Source organism: Tauraco erythrolophus, chromosome 19 (assembly GCF_009769465.1).
Source record: "Tauraco erythrolophus isolate bTauEry1 chromosome 19, bTauEry1.pri, whole genome shotgun sequence".
Lineage (NCBI taxonomy): Eukaryota > Metazoa > Chordata > Aves > Musophagiformes > Musophagidae > Tauraco > Tauraco erythrolophus.
Window position 1 is genome coordinate 8069093 of NC_141483.1, and position 27575 is coordinate 8096667.

At 37.9% G+C, this 27575-nt stretch overlaps 1 protein-coding gene across 4 annotated transcripts; it reads right to left on the bottom strand.

The window, feature by feature from the left end:
• Positions 1-757: 757 nt before the first annotated feature.
• GOLGA3 (golgin A3) lies at positions 758-27575 on the bottom strand. 4 transcript variants are annotated; one of them, XM_086623287.1, is made up of 23 exons: positions 27144-27575; positions 23488-23769; positions 22490-22602; positions 21301-21983; positions 19928-20039; positions 19026-19332; positions 18165-18367; positions 17653-17790; positions 16511-16672; positions 15341-15709; positions 14423-14500; positions 13292-13555; positions 12662-12756; positions 11722-11938; positions 10885-11028; positions 10051-10248; positions 9393-9509; positions 8762-8901; positions 7773-7905; positions 7434-7556; positions 6860-7024; positions 6024-6187; positions 758-5054 (listed from the first exon to the last, which is right to left on the bottom strand). In XM_086623287.1, the coding sequence occupies exons 1-23, from the start codon at positions 27274-27276 to the stop codon at positions 4850-4852; spliced, it is 4545 nt and encodes a 1514-aa protein (XP_086479413.1). In that variant the 5' UTR covers positions 27277-27575; the 3' UTR covers positions 758-4849. The 4 variants fall into 4 exon arrangements, with proteins under 4 accessions (XP_086479413.1, XP_086479411.1, XP_086479412.1 ...); XM_086623285.1 differs by having other exon boundaries at positions 21301-21992; XM_086623286.1 differs by having other exon boundaries at positions 21301-21992; positions 23488-23762; positions 27128-27575.

Consider the following 27575-nt stretch of genomic DNA (forward strand, 5'->3'; position numbering starts at 1 on the left):
TTAATAATAATATATGAATATATATATAATGATAATAATATATATAAACAAGTGATTGCTCACCAAGTGGTGAGCAACGCCTGTCAGGTCCCTGCAAACGATGCTGATAAGTCCTGACACTTCAATCCTGAACCAGTGAGAGGCCTGGGAAAAAAAAAAAAACACACAAACAGGAGAGAGGAGCAGGTGCAGGGCATGGAAAAAGAGAGAGCACTCAGAGTGAGAGTCCCTGGAAGAGCAAGAGCCCTTCTTCCTGGCCAAGCCTCATCTATATACTGGGCATGACATTGCATGATACAGAATACTTTATTGGCCAATTTGGCCCTCAATCCTAAGTCTAAGTTCAAATCATAAGGGGAGTGTAGACCCTTTGTCCTGGCCATGCTCCCCCCGGCCTGCCATGCACCTGCACACTGGCAAAACATGAGAAGCTGAAAAGTCCTTGAGGTCTCAGTACCAACTATAAACATCAGCGCGCTATCAACATTCTTCTCATAGCGAATCTCAGACTAAAACCATCTTTCCTGACATGTTCAGCAAACTAAGAAAAAGGAAACATAATGGAAACAGAAGCACAGTCAACTTTAGATGTGTGAAAAAAAAAAATCAATATGCAATAATGTAGCCTTTCAAAAGGTGGGTTCTTTCCTTAAAGGTGGCTATTACAGTGTGTTCAGAATCCTAAACATAAAAATTACTGTTCAAAGAGAAGATACCAATTTCTCTTTAAAAGTAAAAACAACATGAAACCCTTTACCAAAAATAGTTTATTGCACAAAACTTTTAAAGGAATTCCTATGCACATTGTTATTACAATCAACATGCTTTGTATGATCATAAACATTAATTGTACATAGTGTAACTCCTCCGTCCCCTGGGTTATCCACTTAAGAACATGAAATGATGAACTTCTATCTTTACAAATACAGCCTACACAGACATTACTGAATGTCATGTATAAAACATAACAATATTCCTTTTACAATATCCAGAACATCTTTCCCTCCCCTAGAAATCTGTGCATCTGTATTGGAAATTAGGCTGCCCTACTGCCCAAGACTGAAGTGTTACATATTAGTAGGAGAGAAGAGTGATCAGATGACAGCTGATGAGCATTAATAATTACTTTGGACTGTAACTGCATTCACATGAAAATATTTAAAGGCTCTGGTCACAGCAAGTCACATGCAACTATTCACACTTCCCCAGCAAAGTTAATAAAATTATACATCGCAAGCTTTTGCATCACCAGAAGTGAGTTTGTCATCTCTAACTTAAATTTATATTGATAATACTATCTGTCCCTAGTGCACCTTTAATGCTGTCATAGCTAACGTTAAAACACCCATGCCACTGCAGTTCACTCCCCTAGGAGGAATACATAATCCATGAAAATACGAGCACTAGAACTTTCATTCTGGATATTACTCTACGCACATAACATTTTCATAGATTTTGGCTAGGATATTGCCTGAATAAACAGGATGGGATCAGATCTGCCCATTCTATGAGTGGATAAGGGGCTCAGCAGATCCCAATACAGTGCACAAGTATTTCCAAGAAATCTGGAAGACAATAGAACGGAGCATTATGCAATGTTCAGCAATATCAGAGGCTAAGTAACTTTTTTCTTCCATGGTAGGGTTTGCTGGTTTTTTTGTTGTGGTTGGTTGTTTTTTAAATGCACAATTATTCAAGAGTCCTCAAAAACCCAACAGAAAAAGTAATGCCGCAGCATGTACCAGCTTTCATCACTTGGGAAAGTGTCTCACATTACAGTGACGTTTCCTCATCAACAAGACTTGGTTTAGTAGGTAGCAACCACTGAAAGAACAGACATGGCAAATACATTCTATTGCAGTGCTTGAAAAAGGAAAAAAAGAAAAAAATCTTTGAAGAGATTACCCTTCAGATTTTCTTCTCCTGTATTTGGCAGTGCTGTGACAGGCAGAGGGGAGGCAGTTTTCATTCCTACAACTAGTTTATTTTACTGCCTAGATAGCAGAGACCTGAAGCTTTGTGGAGCGAGCATGCTCAGCCTCAGGGTGAAGCTTTTTAACAAAACAGCAACTATTTATCTGGAAAATTAAGAAACATAGCTGATAAGCTTCAAAGAAAAGACCCTGCTTTTAATCATATGCTGCATGCTCCTTCTAGAAGGCTTCCCAGTGACTTCTGTAACTTAATTGACTTAGTACCTCACCAGATTGAGACCCTCAAGTCTCACCGTCTGTCCTTCATTTAAGTAAATGGCATGGTGCTTCTGTTTATGAAAAAACCACATGGTGAATATAAAATGAAAATATCTACTGTCCAGGTACTTTCAGAGACAGACAGGTAAGTCAATGTGGAAATCTAATCTGAGCACTTCACAACAGCTGCCTCACCTTTAAAAGGAAAAACATGCATCTAAGACTACTTGATTGTATAAGCTCCCATGTCTTTACAAGGAGCTAGTTCTAAAATGCAGCACTGCACTGAAAACAGAACGCAGTATGATTACTGATACATAAAGGAGAGCAGACGTTCTGAATAACTATGAGGGTTTCTGGCTTCTTTGATACCAGCTAAAACCTTTATCCGTACAACTGTTGCCAATTTAAGAGATTAAAACATAACGGATTCTCAACTGTAGGCAATGTATTTACTAAAATGAACAGCAACATTAATGCTGCACAAGTGTTATTTTATTTAAAATCCTGAATGTTTGATAACTTTTTGTACTGAATATATTATTCATTACGTAGTTTTAATTTTGTTCTTCAAAAACACTGCATTTTTTTCTTCTTCTTCGAGCTTAATATACAGGCAAATTCAAGAACATGACAGCAGTGAGATAATCAGTACCATTTACTCTGCGAAGCAGACATTAACACGTCTAAGCTAGTCTGTAAAGCTTCTGACTTGAATTGTTTGGTAACTCTGTATGATGGGTACCTAATGCCACACTAATACATTTCTTCCTTCACCAATTCCAAAACCTTGACTTTTAGCATCACTTGACTTTGATCCCAATAAAACGTAAGTAAAAATCCAGTAGCTGAGGGGCATGAAATCAGTCAGCATAGACACTTCAAGTGCAAAGCGTTCAACTGGACTAGAGCTTGAATTGGTAATTATGAGAAATCAGACTTTGGATAAATATGGATGGGTTTGGGGGTTTTGTTTATTGTTTGGTTATTTTTTGCCTTGCTGTTAAGCAAACTGCAATCATTTCCCCCCCCCCACCAACTGAACCCATCCAAAAGCAGCAAGTCTCTTTGGAAAAAATACATGAACTAGAATTTTTGTGTTTTTCCCCAGCCACTTAATCTACTTGTACTTCTTAAGATTACTTTTTTTTTAAACGCCAAACTATAGTGGATACAATTGACCTGTTTCCTTTATGTTTTAAGGACAAAAACATGCTTGCACATGAGTTGACACTGTATCTTCCAAATAATCGGTCACACGTATTTCGATTTGTACTTTAGTGCTTAGCATATTAGGCAAAGCAGTACCTCCACACTGCATTTGTGAATGAGGACAGGATGGGCTTATCACTGCACTAGGAGCCACATGGAGCAACGGCACCAAAGGTGAAGGAATCTAAAGTGGGTTGCTTTAATCATTATCTGGTCAAGGTGCTCTGCAGAAGGGCTGCCACAGTACCAACATTTCCATTCATGGTGGACACCTTGTACTAGAGGGTGCAAAAAGTAGGGGAAGTGTGTGGAAGAAGATAAAGCTAATAAAAATAATCATTTTATAGGCATTATAATTTTGTCTTTTAAAGTAAAAATAATTACATTTCTAAAAGCTCTGGCTTTAGGGGCTAATTTCCCTAAGCCATTTGTACAGTATGTCAAAAAACAGTGAACTTATATGTAACATTAAAACAATGACAGCAACAAAAACCCCTCATGTCAGCCTTAACTTACAGTATATAGGCATATTAAAACAGATACTCAAAGTCAGAAAATTATGATTTTTTTCTTATGTATATATATATATTACACACATACCTTTTTCAAGGGTGTCTACTTCAAAAGTTGAACTAAAAAGGTGCAAGAAGTGTTTGTGCAGTGAAGAAGCAAAGCTCCCTACTGGCCTGTGACTGTAAGAGAAAAACTGATACTTCATAAAACATCCCAGGCAAATCTGCCAAAGATACATATTGGTCTGCATTGCTTGTCTTTACAGTCTTGTTTCTTTTGCTATAGGTCAGAGGTCATCTTCATAACTAAAAATGGCTTCAAATGTATTTTTTTCTTTAAATACAGATATCTGTGATCAGAATTTCAAGAACAAGATATTATAGGAGGAAGGACAGAGGATGATCAGAATACCCAGTTCTCAACCACTGCTAATGTCCGAACATAAGCAGAACCTTATTTTTCCCTGCGATTTGGATACAATCCAAGATGGGGGAAAACAACACACCTCCCTCCCCTCAATTAAAAAAAAAACAAACCACAAACCCACACCAAAACCCAGATGTTACATAATTAACAGTTGTTCCTTAACAAACTCACCCGGATTGAACAAATACAGACCTGGAACCAGATGCTCCTCTTGACCTCCTTTTAAACCTTCATCTGAGTCTCTTACTGAACCCCAAAACGAGCCAGATTTACCACTTGGCAGTCCCCAATATGACAGAATTATTACGGTAAGGTTTCAGACAAACCCTTGGAATAGCATGTTCTGCATTTGATATTACACCAGTTTCTCAAAACCATGCCCTTTGCTTCTACAGGCAAAAGCACAATTCTGAACACCATTTTTAAAAATGAAATAAATAAATAATTTTGATAGAGATTTGTTTACATACTTAAAGCAACAGGAAGAAAGACAACTGATAAGGAGGTTATAGTGTCAAAGCTTCCTTGTCATTAACACTACAATTCTGTTTTTCATCTGCAGTAGCCATCTCCTGCTGGTCTGATGCAGTTGCCGGACTGGTAGAGGTAAGGTCCATTAACTGCCCCTCAATCTGAGTCCACGAAGACATTGATTCATGTACTGTAATGGTGTGTTCCTCCATCTGACGCTGAAGGCTGTCCATTTCTTGCCTTTTCAAAGTATTGAGAACAAAAAAGCAAAAATTAACAAGCAGAAAGCTAACTGCTAAATGCAAGATCAGAAACTTACTTTTCTGATTCTTCATACCTACTCCAAGACTAAGTTATAGCTGTATCCAAGAGAAAAATGTACAGGAAGCTCAGGAATTGTCTTTCCTCAATTTAAAAGCAAAACAAATACAACATGCTTAACTCAAAATAAGGGCCAACAATGCAGCAGCTCCTTTGCTGCACATACTCATTGCCAGGGATGATGCAGCAGTGCTTCCTCAGTCAAGGCACTTAGTGACTGCAACCTGATGAATGTGGTACTCTTGCAGGTATAAAAGACAACATGGGAGGTAGAGGTGAGGAAAGCAGCACAGAAAATAACTAGATAAACACATTATGACTTTAGTCAGACACCAACTTAGCAAAGCAAATACTCTGGTAGTACAAGATCACAGAACATTACACAGGCTCAGTCCCCTCAAACATCAACTGGGGTGACAGTAGCAGCTCAGATCTAGTAACCTGAGCTCCCCATCTTCCTGAAGTTGTACAGAATCTCATGTGCAACCTTGTAAGGGAAGATCTGAAAACGTATTTTTGGCAGAATGAACTTCCTCTGTAAAGATTTCTTACTAACACACTGCCTGGGCTCGTGTCATGAGCAGCCTTTCTGATGCTATGGGGGGGAGGGGGAAGGGGAGAGAGAGAGACAGACAGAGTTCCTGGTTTGTTCTGTTGTGTATGATTTAGGATGGGCATTTTGTCTAGTTTACTGTAAAGGCTTCTTTCTCTATATCATTATCATATAAGCAAGCACTTACAATGACAGAACATCCTACTATCCTAAATACAGTCCAAATAAGAGGAAAATAATTCATTTCACAAATCCTTTTTTTCCTTATGCTGGCAGCTCATTGCTTGGAAACATTTTTAAGATTATTTAATATAGCTTAAAATAACATGTCATACTTTAATTGCCGGAGACAGCTGTTCAGATTTTTTAAAGGCTCCTTGCTCACAGCTGTCGACGGTTTCAACAATTCTTCCAGCAAGGCAGCAGGCACTGGACAATCAGGAATCTTGACTGGAGTCACAGGATTTGAAGAGTTATTGTCTCCTTTCAGTTCCTTCCTCTAGTTAAATGAAAAAAAGAAAAGCCAGAAATAAATTATGTAATTAATAATTATGTCATCAATGTCATTTTTACCACACAGAAAAGAGTCTCACATCACACTACTGGTACATATCTGCATTGTAGAGCAGGAGTCAGAAGCACATTCATGTTAGGTCTCATAGGTCACAAGCAAAAGTTCCTAACCTAATGTCATCTGCTAGCCATGCTCATTAGTAAACAAGCAGCATCTTGAAGGACCTATTCGAGAACTCACCCTACTAAAGAAATAAAATAGGAAGGTTGAAATTGTGGAAGGATGAAAAACTAGACAGTATGGAGAGCACAAGCACATGAACATTAAGAAGGTATTAACTCCGTATTTGTCCATGATTCATTATTTAAGTGCAACCTTTTTTGCTTTATAAGTAAAAATGTAAATGTAAGATAATACGCTAAACAAAGATTTCTGAAGTAAAAGGTGGGAAGTCAAGAAAATACAGTTACTTTTGCTTGCAAATCTTCCTGTGTTTAGCATTTAAATATCTGAACATCCGTAAGCCTGTATCACAGGCAGGCATTTCAGTTCAGAGTTTTCACCAGGTTTCTCTGCAGCAGAGTTTCCCAGTACTTTAAGAGCATTAGCGGAGTATTTTCCAGTACCATACAACTTGTATTCTTCCTATTTAAATACCTTCTTCATCTTGCCATGCTTCAGGTCCAACTTCAGTTGCTGGTTCTGCTGCAGCAGCGACTTCATGCTGTTCTTCAGTTCAGTCACTTTAGCCTGCAGCATAAACTTATCCTTTTGAGTCACTGACAGGTCTTCCCTCACCATTTCCAACTCAGTCTTGATATTCTAAATAGGAAAAGAAGAGAATCAACATGATACAGGGAAACAGTATAAAAATTCCAGCCAACTAATGTTTTTATATTTTTTTTTCAGTTTCCAGGGGAAACTAGAAACAAACACAACACTTTTATTTGAAACCAAGTTGCCCTTGCAGAAAACCAGAAATTAGATTAAAAAAAAAAACCAGTAGCCTATTTTAATGGTGTAATGTCAAGGAAATAGAAAGCTAACGGCACAAAGTAAAACAGAAAAGTAAAAACACTGCAAAACACATAGTTAGTAAGTTTTTATGAATACAAATTTATAAAAAAGTATCAGAAAAGTATTAGTATGCTTTTGAAGAATAAAAATTTTAATTATCCTCCTACAGCAATACCAGCTATCCATCAGAATCTCCACCAGCTAGATTAAATACCTGCAAGACAACTTGCACTCCTTCTAACTCCTTGTGGCTGCGCTGTTCATTCATATCCAACTGGTGCTTAAGTGTTTCAATTTCTCTTTCCTTTTGTTCTACTTCCCACTTGAGGTCTTCCACCTATCAGAAAAAAGGAAAATAAAAATGTATCTTTAGAATGCTTTAGAGGTGCAATCAATCACAAAATCTGAAATACATTTTTACGTATGTCTCATGAACCCTTCCTGGTTCTAAGAAAACCTACAAAACTTTGTTAAAAAATACTGAATTAAAGACAAATGAAGTCACACAATACATCACAAATAGGGATAAACACAGTAAATGTGCAGTTTTTACCTCTTGGCTTATTACAGGCTGTTCACTAAGCTTGTCATCCAGCTTTTTCTGCAGAAGTTGGAGCTGGGACCTCGCTTCTGCCAGCTCTTGCTGAAACTGTGATACCTCCTGGGAATGTTTTCCATCCTCTACCCTGCACAGCAGGATTAACGGACACAGCAGTTATTCAACCTGTCCTTTAAAACAAGTACTTCACTGGGTTAGCTATGTAACCAGAAATGACAAGGCAGTGCATGGAACCTGTTCAGTTATAGCTTTGACTGAAGGCTTTGCCAACACATTCACAGCAACAGTTAAATCACAAAAAGATTTGATACGGGACAGATGCATGAATATATCATTAAATATTGAAAAAAAAAAAATTCTCTGAGCACTGGTAATAAATAGTCCAGTTACAAATAACAGATTATTCAGTAAAAAAAAATAAACAAAAACCCCCAAAAAAATCTGTCTGCAATTTTGCTTTTGTTTTAGGAGGAATAGGGTTAACATCATATATCAATTCTCATGCAGGTCTGATAACCTCTTATAATTTAAGAAAAATATCTTCTATACAAGAAAACAAATTGAATTTGGATATATCGTAGAATATATTCAACAATCAAATTCATCCTCTGTGTAGTCCTTCAGAGATGTGAAAGAGAGGAGAATAATATTGATGTGAATAATATAGATGTGAAAGAGAGGATATATATGAAGTGTTAATCCTTGCTAGTAACATCAAATATTAGCCATCTGTGTTGAAACTGTAAAAAAAGCAGATGCTTAAGCCTAAATACAGTGCAAACTTCAGGTCTAACTGAATTATGAAAACATGGAAAAATGCAAGTATTCACCTAGAGTCCAAATATGCATCTGTGGCCAGGCTCAGCTGGGGTACGTTTCGACATAATCCACTCCAGAGTGGCAAAACAAAAACGTCACTGATTACGTCTTTTTCAGATGATTTTTTTATTTACTGTTCTCTAAGAACTTGGACATTTACTCACCGCAGTTTGTCCAGTTCAACCTGAAGGGCTTGGACAAGCAGTTCTTTGGCATGTAGCTCTTTCTTGATTTCACTGAGCTCGAGCACAGCAGCTCTGTAATGACGACGGTTATGTGCTGCATCCGCTTTGGCTGCTGCTTCCTACACAAGAAAAAAGACGTAATTTTTCTTTGTTTCATCACTGTAGGTGCATCATAAGAGGAGCTAGACTAAAGGGGTACAAAACAAATCAAGAAGGAAGTTGTGCAGCTGTTAACACTCCTCTTTTTGTCTGAAAAACTTACTAGTGTTATCCTTATTAACACTTACGGTGGTTAATAACTATACATAATGGAAGAACGTGTTTTCTAGGCTGCTTTTAAATTGCCAATTTTTGGATGAAGTTTCATCACTTCAGGATATGCCCCATGCATTACAAATCAGAATGGGACTTTCCTGGTAGTCAGTGAGTATGTTTAACACAGGGCACAACAGAAAAGACGTTGACTCATCTTTCAGCCACTGGCCATCACGACAGAGAGCCTGCAGGAAGCAGTGTACTATGAAGCATCGATTTTGTTTCAAGGTACTTTTCAAATACTTGACATTTAAAATCACCTTTTAAGTAAATAAAACAAAAGATGAGCCATTACCTGCTTCTTAAGGTCTCTAACTTTTGACTTTTCTTTCTCTAAGGAAGCCTGTAAAGCTTGAATAAGTTGTTGCATTTGCTGATCTTCCTCCTCTTTCCGCTTTAGGACTGCCTGAACCTGTATCACATCAAAAAAGGAAACGCACATTTTGTATGGGCTCACTGGAGGACCAGAAATGCCAGTAGAGGAAATATAAACACAAGCCAATGCAGGGATTGCAAAACTTCTCTCTCCTGTTCACTGATAACTCCTTCTTCGTGGTACCCTTCAACCTTAAAAGTAGCTATAGTTAAACGGTAGCTCATTGCCTGTATTCCCATTTGCTTATACCCCACAAATACATTACTATTGGTATAAAAATCATTCATCTCAATGAATCCGTATGTAACAGTTTGTATGTTTCAACTAATTTGTGAGCCTTGCTTTCACTATTGCAAATATTTTAGTGTGATTGTTTTTTTTCCCAAAGAAACAGCTCTGTCTCCTTTCTGATCTCTTGTTTAGCCCCCTGTATTACTGCTGCTATGCAACACATGGGAGCCCCTGATTTAGACAAAATGCACCAACTTTGTATCACAGGAGCGGAGATGTCTACATTCCATTATCAGAAATATGAGCTAATTTCTTTCTCAAGATATTACATCACAAGGTCAAATACCTGTAGATTCAGTTGTACCAAGTCTGCCTCTCTTTTTGCTAATGCTGTTTCAAGGATATTGTTGTGCTCCCGCAAAGCGGCGTTGGACTGACTAAGACCTGTAAGTTTTCCACGTTCATGCTCCAGTTCAAGGGCCAACTTCTTATTAATTTCTTCCAAACGTTTTATCTTCCTTCTGAAGCCTCTAGATTCCTGAAGCTATAGCCAAAGAAAAAAAACAAATCAAACAAACAAAACCAAACAACTCCAGATTACCTCCACAAAAAAAACTGTGAGCTAAACTCACTAAATGTCTTGGGATTTTTTTTTTTTTTTTTTTAATGAACACTTCAAAATAAGTTCAGTGAGGTTTTTTTTTCCTTTTGGAACACTAAAATGCTTGCTAGAAATCAGAATCCAGGAGTACTGTCCAGGTGTAGATCAAGAGTAGTAGATATATGTATTTTTTTTGTGCAACTTCATAACTGAACACCACCACCCTGCCCTCAAAAATCACTCTGCATCCATGACTCCAAATAGCTTCAGAAGATAATGATTTATGCATCCTCACCATCTCATGACCAGATACAGATATATATGTACATCAGATACAGCTGGTATCTAATAAAGGAACTACTCTCTCATCTTCTTTTCCCTTATACAACAATTCATGAAACCATGGAGAACCACCACAGGGGCAGCAAAATTAGCAAGTGTCACTGACATGATGTTTCCTATGGAAGATTCTGATTTCCTGCACTGTTGGAATAAAATTGTGATACTAAAATGTCTCCCTGTCTCTCAGGCACTTTTTACTGTCACCTTCCCATGTACCATGCAAATTCAAGCAATCACCTCATCCTCAAGTTCCAGCACTTTCTCCCTGTATTCTTCAAGCTCCTGGCTGGTAAGTGAAATCACTTCTTGCAACTCTTTTTCCAGCATCAATTTACTGCTACTAACAGCTTGCAGTTCTGTCTCCAGGGCTTGAATCCTTCCCTAAAGACAAAGGGATCACAAGCATGATTATTGTATCACCCATCTACAGGAGTAATTTTGGTTTTGTTAAAAAGTATATTTCTCTAGCAAATACTGAATGAGGTGCCAGTGCTTAATGTAAAGGTCTTGCTCAGAGCTTTCCACCCTTGCACCCAGCTGCTGCTGTTAGTGTATTTGATGTCTTGCTCCATTGGTCCAAGGAATTGGAGCTTCCCTCAATAAATTAATTTTCTTATCACACGTATAACATATCAGTAAGTTATGGCTATGCTGAAGAATTTTAACTCCCAATGAGAAAAAAGCAGTAAGAGTTAGAATACTGGGAAAATCTTCAGATGCTGAGCCTTTAAAAAAAAAACAAACACCCCAAAAATCTCAAATCAACAACAAAAATTAATCAGAAAATTTAGTACTAAGGCTGATCATCCTCTTCAGCTTGGATTACAATTGGTAAACTGAAAAATATTGTAAAATTAAAGAAAAACAACCAGCCAAAACAAACCCTGCCAAATCACCTCTTGCAAATGTAGGTAAGGAAATGCTCAGTGCTCAGAAGACTGACACCATGTTCTTATCTAGCTTTATATTCCAAATATTTTCATCACTTCAGTGCAAAATAGTATTTCAGTCTTTATATTTAATAACAAGATAGCTCTGTCTTTGTACTAACAATGTGAAAAGACATCTGCATACTTGAGCAATCTGGTTGTTTTCACCATCAGTGATTTGTGCTTTCAGTTTGCTCAACTCTGCTTCGGCAGATTCCTTTGCAGCGAGAGATTCCTGTAGCCGACGACTAAGAATGCCAACTGCGTTCTCATAGGCTTTATGTTTGGCTTTCATCTCCTTCTGAGCACTCGTCAGATCTGACCCTAGACGCTTCATTTTCTGTTTCTGCTCAGTAATGGCCCTGGAGAGAAAGGAAAAACAAAACATCAGGGAAGAACAAAAATTGCCTGAAAAACAATACTAAAAGATTAATTTTTAACATGGCCCAACAGAAATCAACATCCACTGCTCTCCCCCTGTCCCAGAGACCGCTATCTCAGAGAAAGCCATCAGGTTGCTAAGGTACAATTTGTCCCTCTGCAAGACAATATCTTGAAGACTCTTGAAAACATTCTAAGAACATGCTTACAGTAATTAAGAGGTCTTTGTCAGAATTATTAAAACTCCAATAAGAAGGAATATATACCACTCTCTCTCTAAATTCTGTGTTATTTTTAGAAAGAATCTAATCTCATCTGAGATACTTGGTGGATATGTCAGGTATCATAAAAACACTGTGATCACCAGTGGAAGGAAAAAAAAAAAAAAAGGTTCTCATTAACACCAACATTCGAGCCAGTCAAGGCTAAAATTCAGTGAACAGTAATTAGGATTAGCTCCAATATGTATGTTGTATGTCAGAGACTGCTGGTTAAAAGCTGAATTGAATTAGAGAAGCAGCTACAACTCCTGCGTAGCATGCATCCAACACACTGCCATGGATATGACTATGATTCTCTATGACTCTCTGACTATTTAAGTTTTCCAAAGGAAAGACTAGGGAATAGGAAAAGAGTGATTGCTAGAAAGGTGAATATGAAAAACAAATCTGCAGTTCTTTTGTCTATGTCAAAAGAACACTTACTTTTTTGCTTCTTCTTGCATTTGTTCTACTTGTTGTTTTAATGCTTGATTTGCCTCAGCAAGAGATGCCATTTGTTCCTTATCGAACTGCAAAGACTTAACAGGAAAGAAAAAAAACACCCATGAGAGTATGAACAAAAGCGTGTTTGCTGTATGTTGGATTATAAAATAAGCATGAAGTTTCAAAATTACTTCCATCTATAAATATAATCTGTTCCAAGGTTCTCCATTGCCCTTTTCTTTCCTTTTTTTTTTTTTTTTCCCCCCTTCTTTTCCCCCCTCCTTTAATTCTTCCCTCTGTGGTCACCACCATTACATGTACGAAGAGAGTTCTATCTTGATCTTTGCTTTCAGATGGAGTTCACTTTGGGACCAAAGGAAACTGCTCCCAAATCCCACCTCTACTACTCCTGTAGTGTGCTTCTCCTGACTTGCTTACGTGAAATGTTAATAAGCAGTCATGTTTTTACAGATTTTTGGTAGGTATATGCTTAAATGTATAGACAATATTAAATATGTAACCAGAAACCTTAACTTGCAGGTGGTCATTCTGTTTCTTTCCAAAGATACGTAATAGCAACGTATCCTGGACGTAACACACTCAAAGTCCAAAGCTTAACACCTTCCATACCTGTAGGCGTGTTTCCATATCATCTCGTTCTTTCTGCACTGACTGAAGATGATTTTCTATTTCCACCATCTGCTGATGAACCTGAGATACTTCCTTCTGTAGTTTTGAATGTTCAGATTCGAGCGACTGTTTTTCAACTTGAATTTTCAGTAGCTCTCGTTTTAACTCTTTCACTTCTGAGTCCAGCCGCTTCTTTGTAGCTTTCAGTTCACTAATCAGCTGGTCCTTAGAACTTGCATCTCTTCGATAAGCTTCCACCATTACCTTGGATATAAGAGTTTCAAGAGGATGATGTCATCTCTGTCACAACTTTAAAATTTAAGAGTAATTTACAATAAAGTGTTTACTGATATTCTTTTAATTTGGGGTGAGCTTTGGTGTGCCAAAGAATACAAACCAGCATCATCTTCTGTAACATATTTACCCTGTTCAAAGATTTTTATGTGAGCTCAGATATCAAATACCACTATGTATCAGCAATTCATTAAAAAATGGAGTAGAAGTGATCATAGCAGTATGGGGTACTTTTCTTCACATTCTTTATGGAACTGCACTAGTTACATGCCTTTTTTTTAAACTAAACTAATTGTAAAAAATTAACCATCCCATGCACACAATTAATAACTGTTGCCATGAGAAGAGGGCTTAACTGTGACTGATTGTTTCAACAGTCTTCCGAAACTTAAATCTAACAAGCTAGAACAACATTTGGCATTAGGTTAATAAGCAATCAAGCAGTAAATTAATGGTATCACCCTATACATAAGATGTGTATTTGCAACACTAATTATGTATTAATTTCAAATTAATGTTTCAAAACTGTAAATTGAGAATAAAATTTGCAATAAAGCACTTATTTTCAGTCTAATTACTGAAGCAATTATTGTTTTTCAGGTGGCAAACTCCGTGAAGTCTAATGAAAGCATGAATTGGTTGATGGATCTGCTTTTACATTAAAGATAAAAACTGAACTGCACTAAATACGGAAACTGTATAATTATGTCACAAAGTTCTCTGGTACAGAAAATTGATTCAAGTGTCCTCAAAAACCCCTAAGTAGTACATGCCTTCACTTTAAGAAAAACTATAATCCGTTGGTTTATTTCTTTAAAATAATTCGCTTTTGCTTACCTTCTGCTGCAGGAACTGTTCCTTCACTTTTTGAACCTGTTTTTTAAGGCTGGCATTTTCTTGTTGCAGATTTTCTACCTGCCAGAGGAAAATAAAAAGCAAACACATTGCTTTACATGCCAGATGTCATATTCTATGTTATATCAAGCAGTGACAGTATCTTTGTTTTGCAATTCACCAATTGCCGAATCTAGTGAGGATCCTGTTTCTGACTAGGCATCTCAATAGCACTGTTGGATAACACAACATTTTATACAGAAATACCTTCAGACAGGTCACCACATAGTGAGCCTTGTCAACCCTCAGGAATGCATGAAGTCTCCTTATCCTGCCATTAAAGTTTTAATACGCATCATTAGTGCACGTATGTTGTATCCGGATGGCATCTGTTCACACATACGTGATGATCAAACGAAGAAACCAGCTGGTAAAAAAAAATGTCTGTTAAATATACTCCTATAGTTCTTCAATACTTCTGTCAGTAATACTATCAAGTCCCAGTATTATCTTCAAAAGAAATCTCTGAAGATTACCAGGAACTCATCATTAACAGCATTCAATAGGAAAGCTCTTGCTGTGGAGCTTGGATGCTCTAAAAGATACAGAGCATACACGACTATCAAACTAAGGTATGAACCATAATTTAAAGCAGCCACAAAAATATTAAAAATATGTATTAGCCTTGATCTTGTAAAATAGCTCAGCGACTGGGAAAAAAGCCTCAGCTGGTATACAGCAATACACAAAAGCAAACCCTGGTATATTGTTTCAAGAGAAAGGCACAATTAAACATGGCAAAATTACTGCATAAACATGATGTCTGGCCCACAGTGCCACAGAAAAGGAGCACACTAAAAAATTACTTCCAAAACTGTGATCTGTACTCAAAACTATGGCATTTTAAAACTGCTAGGTTACCTGGCTTGACTTGATTGCCATTTCTTGCCTCAGTTGTTCCAAGATTTCTGACGCTACTTCAGTATCTTCTCCAAGGCGCATTGCTCCTTCATCAAATTGCTCTTTGCTTGCTTTTGCTGCCTGCAAAGCTACTTCCAAGACAATCTTCTCATTTTGCAAATACTGGATCATGTCATCTTTAGAGGTAGCGTCACTTTGGAACTCTTCTAATCTGGCCTTCAGTTCATCATACTGTGTTTGCAGGTCATCCAAGGACTGCTCTTTGGTGTGCAATGCCTCTTGGGTCAGGGTGAATTGCTTCATGAGGTCTAGGTGCTCTTGCTGTAAAGATTCAAGCTGCAGATCTCGCTGATGCAAAGTCGACTTGACCTGAGAAGAAGTATATTAATAAAGATTAAATTCATAAAGAACAAGTGTTACCTTTGCAAACGCACTCCAATCAAAATAAAACATTTTAACTAAGATGTCTTAGCTTCTAGGAGAAAATATCAGAAGGTGAAAATATTTTTTAATTTTCCTAGGCCACTTATATTTGCTCTATTAATTGCATTGATTTCCTTCTGCAGCATCTGTAATTTTACAGGCTAAGAAATGACCAGAATGACAAACCTAAAATATTCTTAATTAAGATCCACAGTATTCTAAATTTTTATTGGAAAAACATGTCTACAGTAGATAGACCGGGTCAAATCAATGTTATTATTGATAATGCCATATAATTACATGGAAAAATAATACTGAGCTATCACATACTTCATCTCGTTCCAGCCCTTGACATGCTGCCTTTGTGATGTTACAAGGTTAAAACAGGACTCTGTAGTGAAGTGCAGATTTATTACGCTGTAAGTTTATATAATGATATCCTGACCACCTAACAACTTTGAACTGCTTCTTGTCTGTACTTAGAATAATCACATATTTTATTCACTAAAAAAACCCCAAATCTACAAGACAGTAGTTCTGAAATTTCAAAAATGTACGGTTATTGAGATGGTTAAAAAAAAGGGAGCCTTTTCACCTGGAACAGAGTGACTTTGATAGGGACTTCCTTTTTGCAGAAACCTTTCCGGTTTTAAAAAAGTTTAGAGCTGAGTATCTATTTACTACTGCCTTTTCAGTCAAATAAGTATTTCCTCTGAAACTCTTGGGAAGTTGCCTAACAAAGTCTACCTGTTCCAATTCTTGCTCCAATGCTGCTGCAGAATCAGCCATTTTCTGAAGCTGTTCTTTCTCATCCTCAAACTCCTCTAGTTTTCTCTGCAAGTCTTCTTCCACCATGGTTTTAGCCTCCTGGATCTGCATGAAGGCAGCTTCTTGATCTAACATGTCAGCCTGCACAGAAAAAGCAAGGAAACAACTTTTACAATTTCAATGCAGCAGGAGTGGCGGGAAAAAGAAAGAGAGGGGGGGGGGAAGAAAAAGGAAACGAACAAGGTAAATGATCAAGAAAATTTCTAGAGAAAATACACAAGCAAAAATAATTCTGATGTCTCCCTACACACCTGTATGTCTTCACTGAAGTCACCCATTCATATACTTAAGACACTTCAGAATAACAGTGAATGTCTTGTATACTTGTGACAATCTGAATTCCTCATATAACACCATGTCCCTTTGAACTTGATGAAACAAGATGTAAAGAAAAAATAATCTTTATTAAAAATCAAGCTGTTTGGAAAAATTCTGAAACAAAAGAGACTCCGTGGATGCTGTAGCTACTCCATGAAGTGGCAATTCTGTCATTTACACAACTGCTATTGGTAATACTGGAGATAGGGTGCTTCCACTAACCTGCTGCTTTACTGCCCTTTGAGACTTGGAAGTACGAATGTCACTGAAGTTCAGTGGGATTTAAGGTTCTAAGTACTTTGAAAGTGAGGGTATGGCACTTCAGATTTTACCCATCTTTTCTTACTGGAGGGCAGGAAGGACAAACCTGAGCACTGAGCAATTTCACACACTTAAGAAGCACTTTACTGACTCAATTGAACTTCTAATTAAGTTTTCTCTTGAAAAAGTTCCTGAATGGGCAAAGGAGAACATTCACATCTACCTTTAAAATTCAATTAAAAAAACGCCAGAGCTCAAAATGCAAGTATCACCTTGGAACGGGAAACACATGGCCTTGTTCCCTCTTACTGTTTGCAATGTCATGCAAATTTATTTACTCTGAAATACTTACAGGTTTTCTAATGCAGCATTTGAATCAACTCATAACAATTCAATGTTACTTTGCCGAAATAGCCTTGAGTTTGCAAAACCTAAACATTCAACCTAGGCAGAACATAATTCAAGACTACCTACAATCATACCTCAATATTTTGCAGTTGTGCTGCGATACGTTCCTTTTCTTTAATGGATCTGTGCTGGGTTTCAGTCAGCTGCTGAGACAGTGCCACATTCTCTAGTTTGAGATGTTCCAACACACCTGCTTGGGTCATTTGCCCAGCCTAAAGGAAGGAAAAAAAAATAAATCACAGATTAATACCACCAGTCAAAATTTGGCCAAAAAAAAGTTTCAGAAAAAAAAAAAAAAATCAATCACATTTAATCTATCTGTGCTGTATCTCAACTACTAGTTTCATGGCACTGCAGACCGTCATCCACAGAAGGCAAGCGCTTTGGTTAAATTTATGCCTCAGCCTTTATGTGAACTAACACTTCGTGATGAAAAACACAACACCATCCCAGCCTGCTCTCCAATTGAGGAATACCAAGTGAGACCAGCTCCCTTGTCTGAGCTCATAAACAATGTCTTCTGGATAAAACTAACATAAAAAAGAACAGATTCTCAGCCCTCCTATCTGGAAGTAAATGAGAACACCTGTATATTGGCCATCTCGCTCTGCAGCCTGACGCGGGCCTCCTGTGCGAGTACAAGCTGCTGCTGGTACCACTGCCGCACGTTTTGGAGCGATGTGATTTCTGTTTCTGACGCCTTCAACTTGTTGGTCAGTGTGGTCCGTTCCAGCTGCACCTTCTGAAGCTGGTTCTGCAAGGAAGCCAACTGCTGTCGCAGATCATGGACTAGAGAAAGAAAAATAAAGAACTTGGACTAGCACACTCCATTGTTCTATTTTTATGCACACATTTTCAAGGCTTGTTGCTATAATCATAGCTTTTTCTGGTTGGGGTTTTTTTTCCCTTTTTTTTTTTGAACAAAAATATATATGCCTAATCACATAAAGACTGGCTTTTCCTGTAAAAGTGAGAAGTGCTAGAATCCAAACTTATCAGGTCATAAACAGAAATAAAATAAAATAAATAAATCACTTTAGCATTCAAAATTCCTCAGAGGCAGAAAATATGAACTAATTAAAAATCAGGAAGCGGGTATCTTGACTGATGTAGTAATGATTGTAGATGACTGATTGTAATGATGTAGAGTCATCATTACAAATGAATATTTGTACAATTTTCTAAAACCCATTAGTTTACTGTCAAACAGTTACTAGATTACACATTTATGCCTTCCTCTCCAGGCTGGCAGCAGCAGCGTGCAAATTGTGGCACTTCTGTGACAAAATATAAAACAATCATCTTAAAATTCAGACCATTTTATCAGTATGACATCAGTGAAAACACAAATTAAAATTCTTTCTTGCTCCAGGACTTCAGAATTATGTTGAAAATAAATGATTCACGGAATAACAAATTTTTAAGATTGACATTTACATCATCCCACCTGTGCTGTCTCTGGTGAGAACATTTTTTTGCATATCTTCAACCTTCAGCAGGAGTCTTTGGTACTGCTCCTCTGCTAACTGCAAATCATTATTTGAAGAAGCCAAACTAGCATTCTTTGCTTCCAAGGCATTTTGCAGGTCAGCCATTGCTCGTTCCAGATCCCAGCAAGACTGCTTTAACGTGGCCACTTCTGAGCTCAGAGACTCCTGCTTCTGCTGGCTGTTTTGGCTGTGCTCCATCTGTGCCTGAAGCTTCATGTTCAAAGCTGCAAGTTGGGCTTGTAGCTCAGTCTTCTCTTTGAGAGCCTGAATGTGTCCCAGAAATCAAAATACAGAGGTCGTAAGAGAAAATACATTAATGGCTGGCTAAAGATGATGTCCAACAAAACGGCTTTGCTAAGGCAAAGACCACTTCCTTGTAAAAAATTCTTTTTTAAAGTGACATCTCACCTAGCAGGTATTCAAAATAGTCAAAGAAAATACAGAGGAAAGCACAGACAAGACAGTATAGTGTTATATGTCAGTAACCACGTCAGAATTTTTTGTAAGGCAGGTGTTTCCACACCTTAAGGAAGAATGTTTTCTATTACATGTTATACCATCAATCAACACAAAGAGAAAATACAACTATATAGACATCACTAGCATTACTCTGGATTTATCATCTCTCTTAATTTGTCTTTAAAAAAAAGAACCCAAAACCACAACACTTTATTTTTTAAAGCCTTTGAAGACTTTACTAACTTTACATATATCCTCTTAAGCATCCTTGTAAAGTACCTTATTCAACAGTGTTTTTACAAAACACAATTCCCACAAGTAATGAGTAGAAGGCTCTTGAAAACGAATTAACATATTAATATAATTTGCTAAATACAGAAAACTCAAATTCATTTTCTACCTGATTAGCTTCTAGTGAGAGTGCTTCCAGTTGCCCTTCAAGTCTCATCTTCTCCTTCAGAACCTGCAACATTTCGTCATGAGTTCCTGCGATAGAGCTTTCCATAGAAACACTGGAGACAGACAGCACATACACAGTTAAAGGGTTAGAATACAACAGTTATCTCGTTGAAGAAAAGTGAAGTTGAAATTAAGAGATATACTCAGGCTCCCCATGTGACGTAGAATTTAGGACATTATTTCTGGCTTTAGGATGGATCTAGAACACAGTGAAACAACTTTGACTACCATCCAAAGAGAGAAAGAAATTATGTTCACACTAAGGTTTTATACATTAGTTTCCTATATTCACAGCAGCTAGAATTCAGTGTGGCACCCATATATTTATTATTTTATAGAAGTGCAATGGTTGACTTCACCATATTCTGTATCTGCATATCCCTTTATAAGCGGACAAATGGACATAATGAGAGCACAAAACCTCCACTATTGTCCACAAGTGCCTGCTTTAATGTGAAAGTGCCTGAGAAATACCAACAGCTGCTGTAAAAGAAGGAAGAACAGGTATTTGGTATCAGGGATTCTTATACTCCTCCCCTGACATACAGCCAAGGAGTCTAGAGAAAAAGGGCAGGATATTCTCCTCTCATTACTGTAAGAATTAAGTCTAAGCTGGAACAATTGTTGACAACTGATTTTACCTTAACATCTTGGGGCATTACACTTTTCAAAGAAGGAAGAAAAAAAGGTAATTTCAAAATTAGCATGTATAAAACATGCATCTGTAGACAACTGACAAAAAACACAACTGCATTGTTAAAGGCTTCACCAGTCATCCACTCACTGGCTGAATCACAGTTTAATACCTACCACATACACATAAGCTTGTGAGACTAAATAAATCTCACTCTAAAGGGCTGAAGAGGATAAAAGTATCTAGGACAAGACTCTTGGCATTTCGTAACAATTTGAGGTCTGAAAGGTACATGCGTAGATCAGGAAAAGGACGATAACAAGTATCACAGAGTCAGTTATGTCTACCGTTCAGACTTTAAAGACCAATGCCACATCAGTGATTCTGCGAACCAATGCCTGCTTCCCAAGCAAATACAGATAGAAGCAGCTGCACGCAGTACATTTAAAACACACTATCAGTGGCAAAAGTATCTATCTCTAAAGATATACTTAGTAAATAGGTACTCAAGTGAAGTGACCTTTCAGTTTCCTTTACAATCTGTAAGTTAACAACAGATTTGATCATAACGTATGCAAGTTCAAACTAGATCCAAAGTTAGAAGATAAGAGTAATAGGCTGACTATTCCAAGAAAGTATAATGCCTAATAACGAACCTACTCTATGGTGATCTTTCTTACCTGCTCGAAATACTGTCTCTCCTACTCCGCACTTCCCCATTAACGTCTTGCTCTTGAGCTTGGTGCTCCACTGCCGCAGCCTGCAGCACCTCACTGATGGAAGGAAATTGCCCCATTGCATCAGGATGTATCTTCTGACCATTTATTGTATATGGAATACCCTGTTTGCCTTCTGCATTCTGTAAACTGTTATACAGCCCTCTTCCTGACACGCTGCTGTAGGTAGAGCTGTCACTCTCATTTCCATCCAGCCTCATTCCCACTTCACTCCCATCAATCTCTGAAATGCTATCTCCTGCCAAGGAGGAATTCTCCATTCGATCGTCTGTGTCACACGGCAGACTAATCTCAGAAACAACCGACGTTGGACCACTTCTGCTTTGATTCAGAGTCCCACCAGACAAATCAGTAGCCACAAAATTCCCAGTAGCGTTACTAGAGCCTGAGTCTTCAGTTCTGTAGTCAGCCAAGGACCGGATCTTACTGGGCTTAGATTTTGAACTTCTTCTCTCTTTTGAGGATGCTGGAAGTCCCAGGCTACCCAGTTTTGGGCCCCTGGGGACACTGGTCCGCAAAAAGGAGTATTCTTTTGTCATTGCTACAGTGCTAGCTCTTGGCAAAATTTCTGGATTTAACATCAGCTCGGGATCTAGGGTGCTGGAGGGTCGGTTTTTGGACGTAGACTGATTCGACTAAAGGAAGCAAAGAGTCAATGATAAATTCCAGAATGTTACATCTGAGCTAGCATCAAAGACTTATTTTGCTGTAGGACTTAATACGCAAAGCTCTACACTTTTACATCAATAATATATATGCATCATTTCATAAACAAGGTAAATTACATCAGCAATCAACACTATCAAGGGTCAGTATACACATGTTGAAAACAATCAAGGTAGACTCCAAAAGCTAACTGAAAAACGTATGAAAAATTCAACATTTAGCTTACTTAAGTTTTGGGTTTGTCTTTTTTCCCCTTATTTTAAATAGCACAAAATGGTGCATTACTGATGAGGTAACAGAGAACCAAATTTTGTATGTTGAGAAGAAAAAAATGCTTTCTTACATTTGAGAAAACTACTCAATGTTTAAAGCAGAGAAAACAGTAACTCAAGAGCACAGAAAGGATAAAGTTTTCAAGCTTCTCAACAACACACTGAATCTAGAAGATCTGTTGTGTGGTACTCACTCTTTCTTGATGTCTTTTCACTCTGTACTGTTTAAGCTGTTCTTCTAGCCGTCTTCTTGCTTGAAGTCTTATTTGTTCTTCTTTCTCCAATGGGAGTGAAGACTCTACTGAGCCTGTAAGTGAAAGGTATCTTTACAGCCAAACAGAAAACTCCAACACCGGCAAATCTGATGCAAAAGGAAAAAGCCCCTTCAACCATCAGCAACATGCTTCATGCTTAAGCAAGGAATGCAAGGAAAGTCCATTGGCATGCATCTCAGAATACCCTCTTCTAACGTATCCTTGTGTAAGCGCTGACAAAACCTGTGTATTTTTGTTGCTCAGTTTGCAAATGCTGTAGTTCCTCCATGTATATACCACAAGAGATTATACAGCAAGAACAAAACTATTGCTGTCATTTAATCTCATCTGGTCTGCACTTGTGACAGTACTAAAATCATAAAACTAAGCAAGACCTACACAATCCACTTGTTCCCTGCAGGTCAGAGAAAGACATTCCCTAAATACATTTTCTTTCTTTTTGTTAACTCACATTAAATCTTTCCTGTAGTAAGGCTTTTTAAAAAACAGTATTTCAGAAAATTCCTGCAGCATTAGATATCTTGATGTAAAGGTTTCCCCTTTCTTTCCCCTTTATTGCTCTTCTCTTCCCCCCCCTTTATCACTTAGCCTAAAATCACCTGGTTCCGCTGTTGCTTTTTTTTTTTAATGCCACCTGTTACTGCTAATAATCAAGAAGATTAGAATAGCTTCAGCCCCAGAAAGCATAAATTCCCCTCCAGCGTAAGAACAATTTTTAAATGGTAAGGCATGTGCCATAGCTGCAGCAGAGGGTGGTTTACTGAAGGAAAATGATTGTAGTTCAAAGTAAAAGCTTACTGCAAAAACGAAGTTTTGTCCAAGCTTAAATGACGTTATAGGATTGTAGAGCCAGGCTCAGATTAAAAAGCTTTATGCAGCAAGAGAAAGCAGGGGCACCACCGTAAACAGATGCTTACACAATTCAGTTTCTTGCATGGGAAGACTTAGTTTGAGAGACTGCAAAGCTTCTTTTCTAAGAGCTATGCCCTCAGCACTAGTTCCCTGAGACTTCTTTAGGCTGTCATGGAAACCAGTCACACCTGGGGATGACTCTTGACCCTGTGCACTGCTGGTGGGGTCAAAACATACAGGAGAGTCGGGAAAGAGTGACTCTGGCCCATTCTGGCAGGCGTCCACTTTGCTGTTTATCTCCAGACTTCCTTCTTCATTTGGCACTTCATTGATGTTAATACTGGCAGCTGAAAAAGAAAGTTTCATTGAGCTACGCTTTAAGCCACTCCATTTATCTTCACACCTCCACCCAAATACAATGCTTACCACTGTAAGAATATGGAAATTGCCAAAGACAGCAACTGGCAGGAGAAATTTTATAAAGGACTTTTGATTCTTCATTTAAAAAGACAAGAACAAGTACCTTCCATTTGCTTTACTACATTGCCTTCAAGCAGGACCTTAAAAGTGATCATAAAATATCTCCAAAACCTCACACGTTTTTTTAAGTCTTGTTAGGTTTAGAAGCGTGAAACACGCAGTGTAAGCAACGTGATCTGTGTCACCCTGAGTGGCAACCGCAGGCCTGTGCTGAATGATTCAGCTATTTGGCATGCTGCTGGGCACTGAGGAGAAAGCATCCACCATCCCGACTTCCAGCCTGGGCCAAGCAGAGTTTCTCAATTTTAAGCAGAGTTCAAATTTTTTCAAATAGGATGTCTTCATCAAAAGTACAGTAGCAAAGCTCATGTATCGAAATAAAAAATCTACCAAGTAAAAGGCAATTCAAGAATTGCTTTAATACCAATTTTATCCCTACTTACTAATATTTGGTTTTTCTTTTCCATCAGGAAAAAGGCATCTTCAAAAACACTTCAGCACTCCAGAGGTTTATATTTTGGATTTCTCACACATTTTTACTTCACTCAACTGGAGACTACTTACATTTATGAAACTGCTGTAGCAGCAAAACTGTGTATCTAACTTCAAATGCATTATTATAGATCTCAAATGAGCAAGGTACTGAAATAGCCACTGTCTTTCTGTTCATTCCCACACCATGTATCATTGGAGTAACTGGAACTCACTGGAATAATATGGAAGATTTCATTATTTTTTCATAAAGATGTTTGAAAACATTTAACTTTTACGACCACAAAGTATTTGCAAGTGGAAAAATCAAGTTTCCTCTTTCTATTTTTTATTCTGCTCAGAGCTACAGATTTGAACAAGCAATTTGGTTTTTTTTTGAAGTCTGCTCAAAGAAGATGTAGGAGAAAGGAAAAAAAAAAAAACCAAACAAACCAGAACTGAGAAGCAGATCCTCCCAAAACCAAGTGTTTCTACAATACATATGCAGAAGTATTCTGTAGCCAGGAAGTTGATTACAACGATTCAATTAAACTTTATTTATTTAGGCCAGTCCATTAAAATATTTCTATTAAACTGTTTTCCCCCACATAATTAATCATTACAAACTTCTGAAAGCAAAACAATTCAAAAAGAAAGCTATTATCATTCACGTATGTGGAGAACATTGAAGTGCACATTATATAAGTCATATTGGAAAAAGTTACAGGTAGGAAGGCAGGACTTTTAAATTGTTTCCCTTTTGCTATTGAAGAAAGCAAAAGGTTTCCTGTTAAGTGCCGTCAATTTTCACTTTAGAGCCATTTAAATAAGAAAAGATAAATTTCCAGCCCTACTCTGCGGTGCATCCTCCCTTAAGCCAGCACAGATATTTGTCGAGTGAACCAGCTCAAGGGAAACTGAATGAGGAAACTGAATGTGGGTAAAAATAAAAGGTTTTCAGCCTTAGGTTGCCAAAACCCATCGGCTCTCTAAGATTTGAATTAAAACACTTTTGATTATCTTACTTGTCACACGGAGAACATTTTCAGGACATTTTAGCCTGAATCAGTTCTCTGATTCAGTTCACCATGTGGTCACAAAAACACTTGCAGGTACGATGGAAGGGATGCATGCAACAAGGATGCAAAGGAGGACAGGACTGTCTTTTTAACGGCTAACTAAAGTCAGAGTTTAAGGCATTTTAAAACGAAATGATTGTCAAAATGAAATTTAAAACAGGTATCAGTGCTAAGAATAGCCACAAGAAGCCAAAAATAAGCAGATACCTCGCACATTCAGAAATATTGTTTCTGCCCGTCTTTCAGGAACTGCAGCTATTACCGCACCAGGTTTATACTTTATTTGCATTTTTATCTTCACTACTGGGAGTGGTATGCGTTTACAAAAATGATGCTGGAGCAAAATTCTGCAGGAACGGTTTCCTGGCAACTTCCTGAGGCCATGAGACGCTCAGAATCTGAATGCTGCCTCGAACTAAAGTAATTTAATTGCAGTAGTATCAATATAACTGCGGTCTTTTTAGAGCAGTGGGGGAGGAAATGCAATTAGACTGAAAACAGTTGAAAGACACACTACCTATTTGTAAGCCACAATTCAATTGTTGGACAACGTCCAACACAGGAGAAGCCAGGAACATGTGATCTCCAACTTCATAAAAAATGAATGAATCATCCCATAACTACACTCTGCCAGTCTGATAACGGGCAGCGTGAGAACTGCAAATAAAGTCTCAGGCCTTTACTTTACTGCGTGTGACAAGATGACAAATCTGCGGTACAAAAGGATGGCAGAAGGCTAACAACTTCATCACATGATCACCTCCTTTTACTTAAAGAACCTCTGAACTTTTGTGTATCTACACAGCCGCAACACATACACTCCCTCCACCCATCTACCACTGTATCTTTGTATACCAACGCATCCTCAGACACCTGCTGTGGAAACATGGAGATTTCAATTCAATACAAGGAAAAGACTTCCATAATGAAAGTAGTTAAATACTGGAATGGGTAGAGAGGCTCCTGAACCTCCCTCTCTGGAGATTTTCAGAATTCAACAGGACGAGGCCCTGAGCAACCTGATCTAGCTTCAAAACTAGGTCTGCTCTGTGCAGGAGGTGGGACTAGATGACCCACAGAGGTCCCTTCCGACTTAAGTTTGATTCTATAATCTACACAGGCCAGCTCTTAAGTTTCTTGTAAACAGCTGCATGATTATTTTATTAGAGCTTTTCTACATACAAAAGTTATTTTGAGATAACTTGGGGAGCACATGCCAGCATCCCTCTTCCATAAATGGAAGTTTAGAGAGACTTTTTAAGTACATATTGGCTTTTGTCTAATCAATTTATTAGGAAAATTTCTTTTGACAGAATAAAGTACTCCAGTCATGAGCTTACTCCGTAACAGTAACTTCAATACTGTTAGTTCTGGAGAATTTCAGGTATATACTCTTGGAAACACTATCAGAAGACAGAGTTAACACCCTGAACACCACATACTCAACTGACAGCCAACAGTACTTAAGTTAATAGCTTGGTTTTGTTTCAAAAGAATAAGTTTTAAAACACAAGACGGTTTTCCCATACACAGAGCCGTAGCTTTCACCAATCTTGCTTAAAACTGCTGCACAAGAAATTCCTGACCTCAAGGAAAAAAGTCCTTCAGCATCACCTGAATAAGAAAATAGATAGTTGTAGAGAAGCCTGGGTAAAACTAGGAAATTATTTGGTGCACCCAATGTAACTTACTGTTAATTTCATCTGTTGTAACTGGCAAATCTGACTTGGCTTTACAATCCAAAAGTTCTTCAGAGCTGCTAGGAGCCCCATTACTGCTTCTGTTCTCCAAGTGAATGTCCTGCTGAACAGACGAGGAGTCCATGGTAAAAACGACCCAGATCACTGGAAAGTTCTTCTTCTGAATAATTTGCTGCCAGCTGAACTACCAAGTCCTGTTTCTCTCCATCAGCAACAACAGCATCAAGATGTTACACAGGAGCACGCTTCTGAGCTTCACAGCTGTTGGCGTGCAGCAGCCAGCCAAGAATTCCAGGAGATCATGAAAACAGCTCGCAGTCAAAGTGGTAACCACCAGAGAGCTGCATCCTCTAGAAACAAAATGTAGTAGATTTACAAACACTTCTTAGAGCTTTGAAAATATGAGTTAAAAAGAAAGCAGTG

What these genes read in the sequence shown, in the direction of transcription:
- GOLGA3 (XM_086623286.1), bottom strand. Translation starts at nt 27,276, where the DNA reads ATGGACTCCTCGTCTGTTCAGCAGGACATTCACTTGGAGAACAGAAGC. An exon ending in TGAAAAGACATCAAGAAAGA is followed by an intron (nt 21,993 to 22,489) that starts GTGAGTACCACA and finishes TGCTTCCTTTAG; the next exon opens with TCGAATCAGTCTACGTCCAA. An exon ending in CACAACTGCAAAATATTGAG is followed by an intron (nt 16,673 to 17,652) that starts GTATGATTGTAG and finishes TTTTCTGTGCAG; the next exon opens with GCTGACATGTTAGATCAAGA.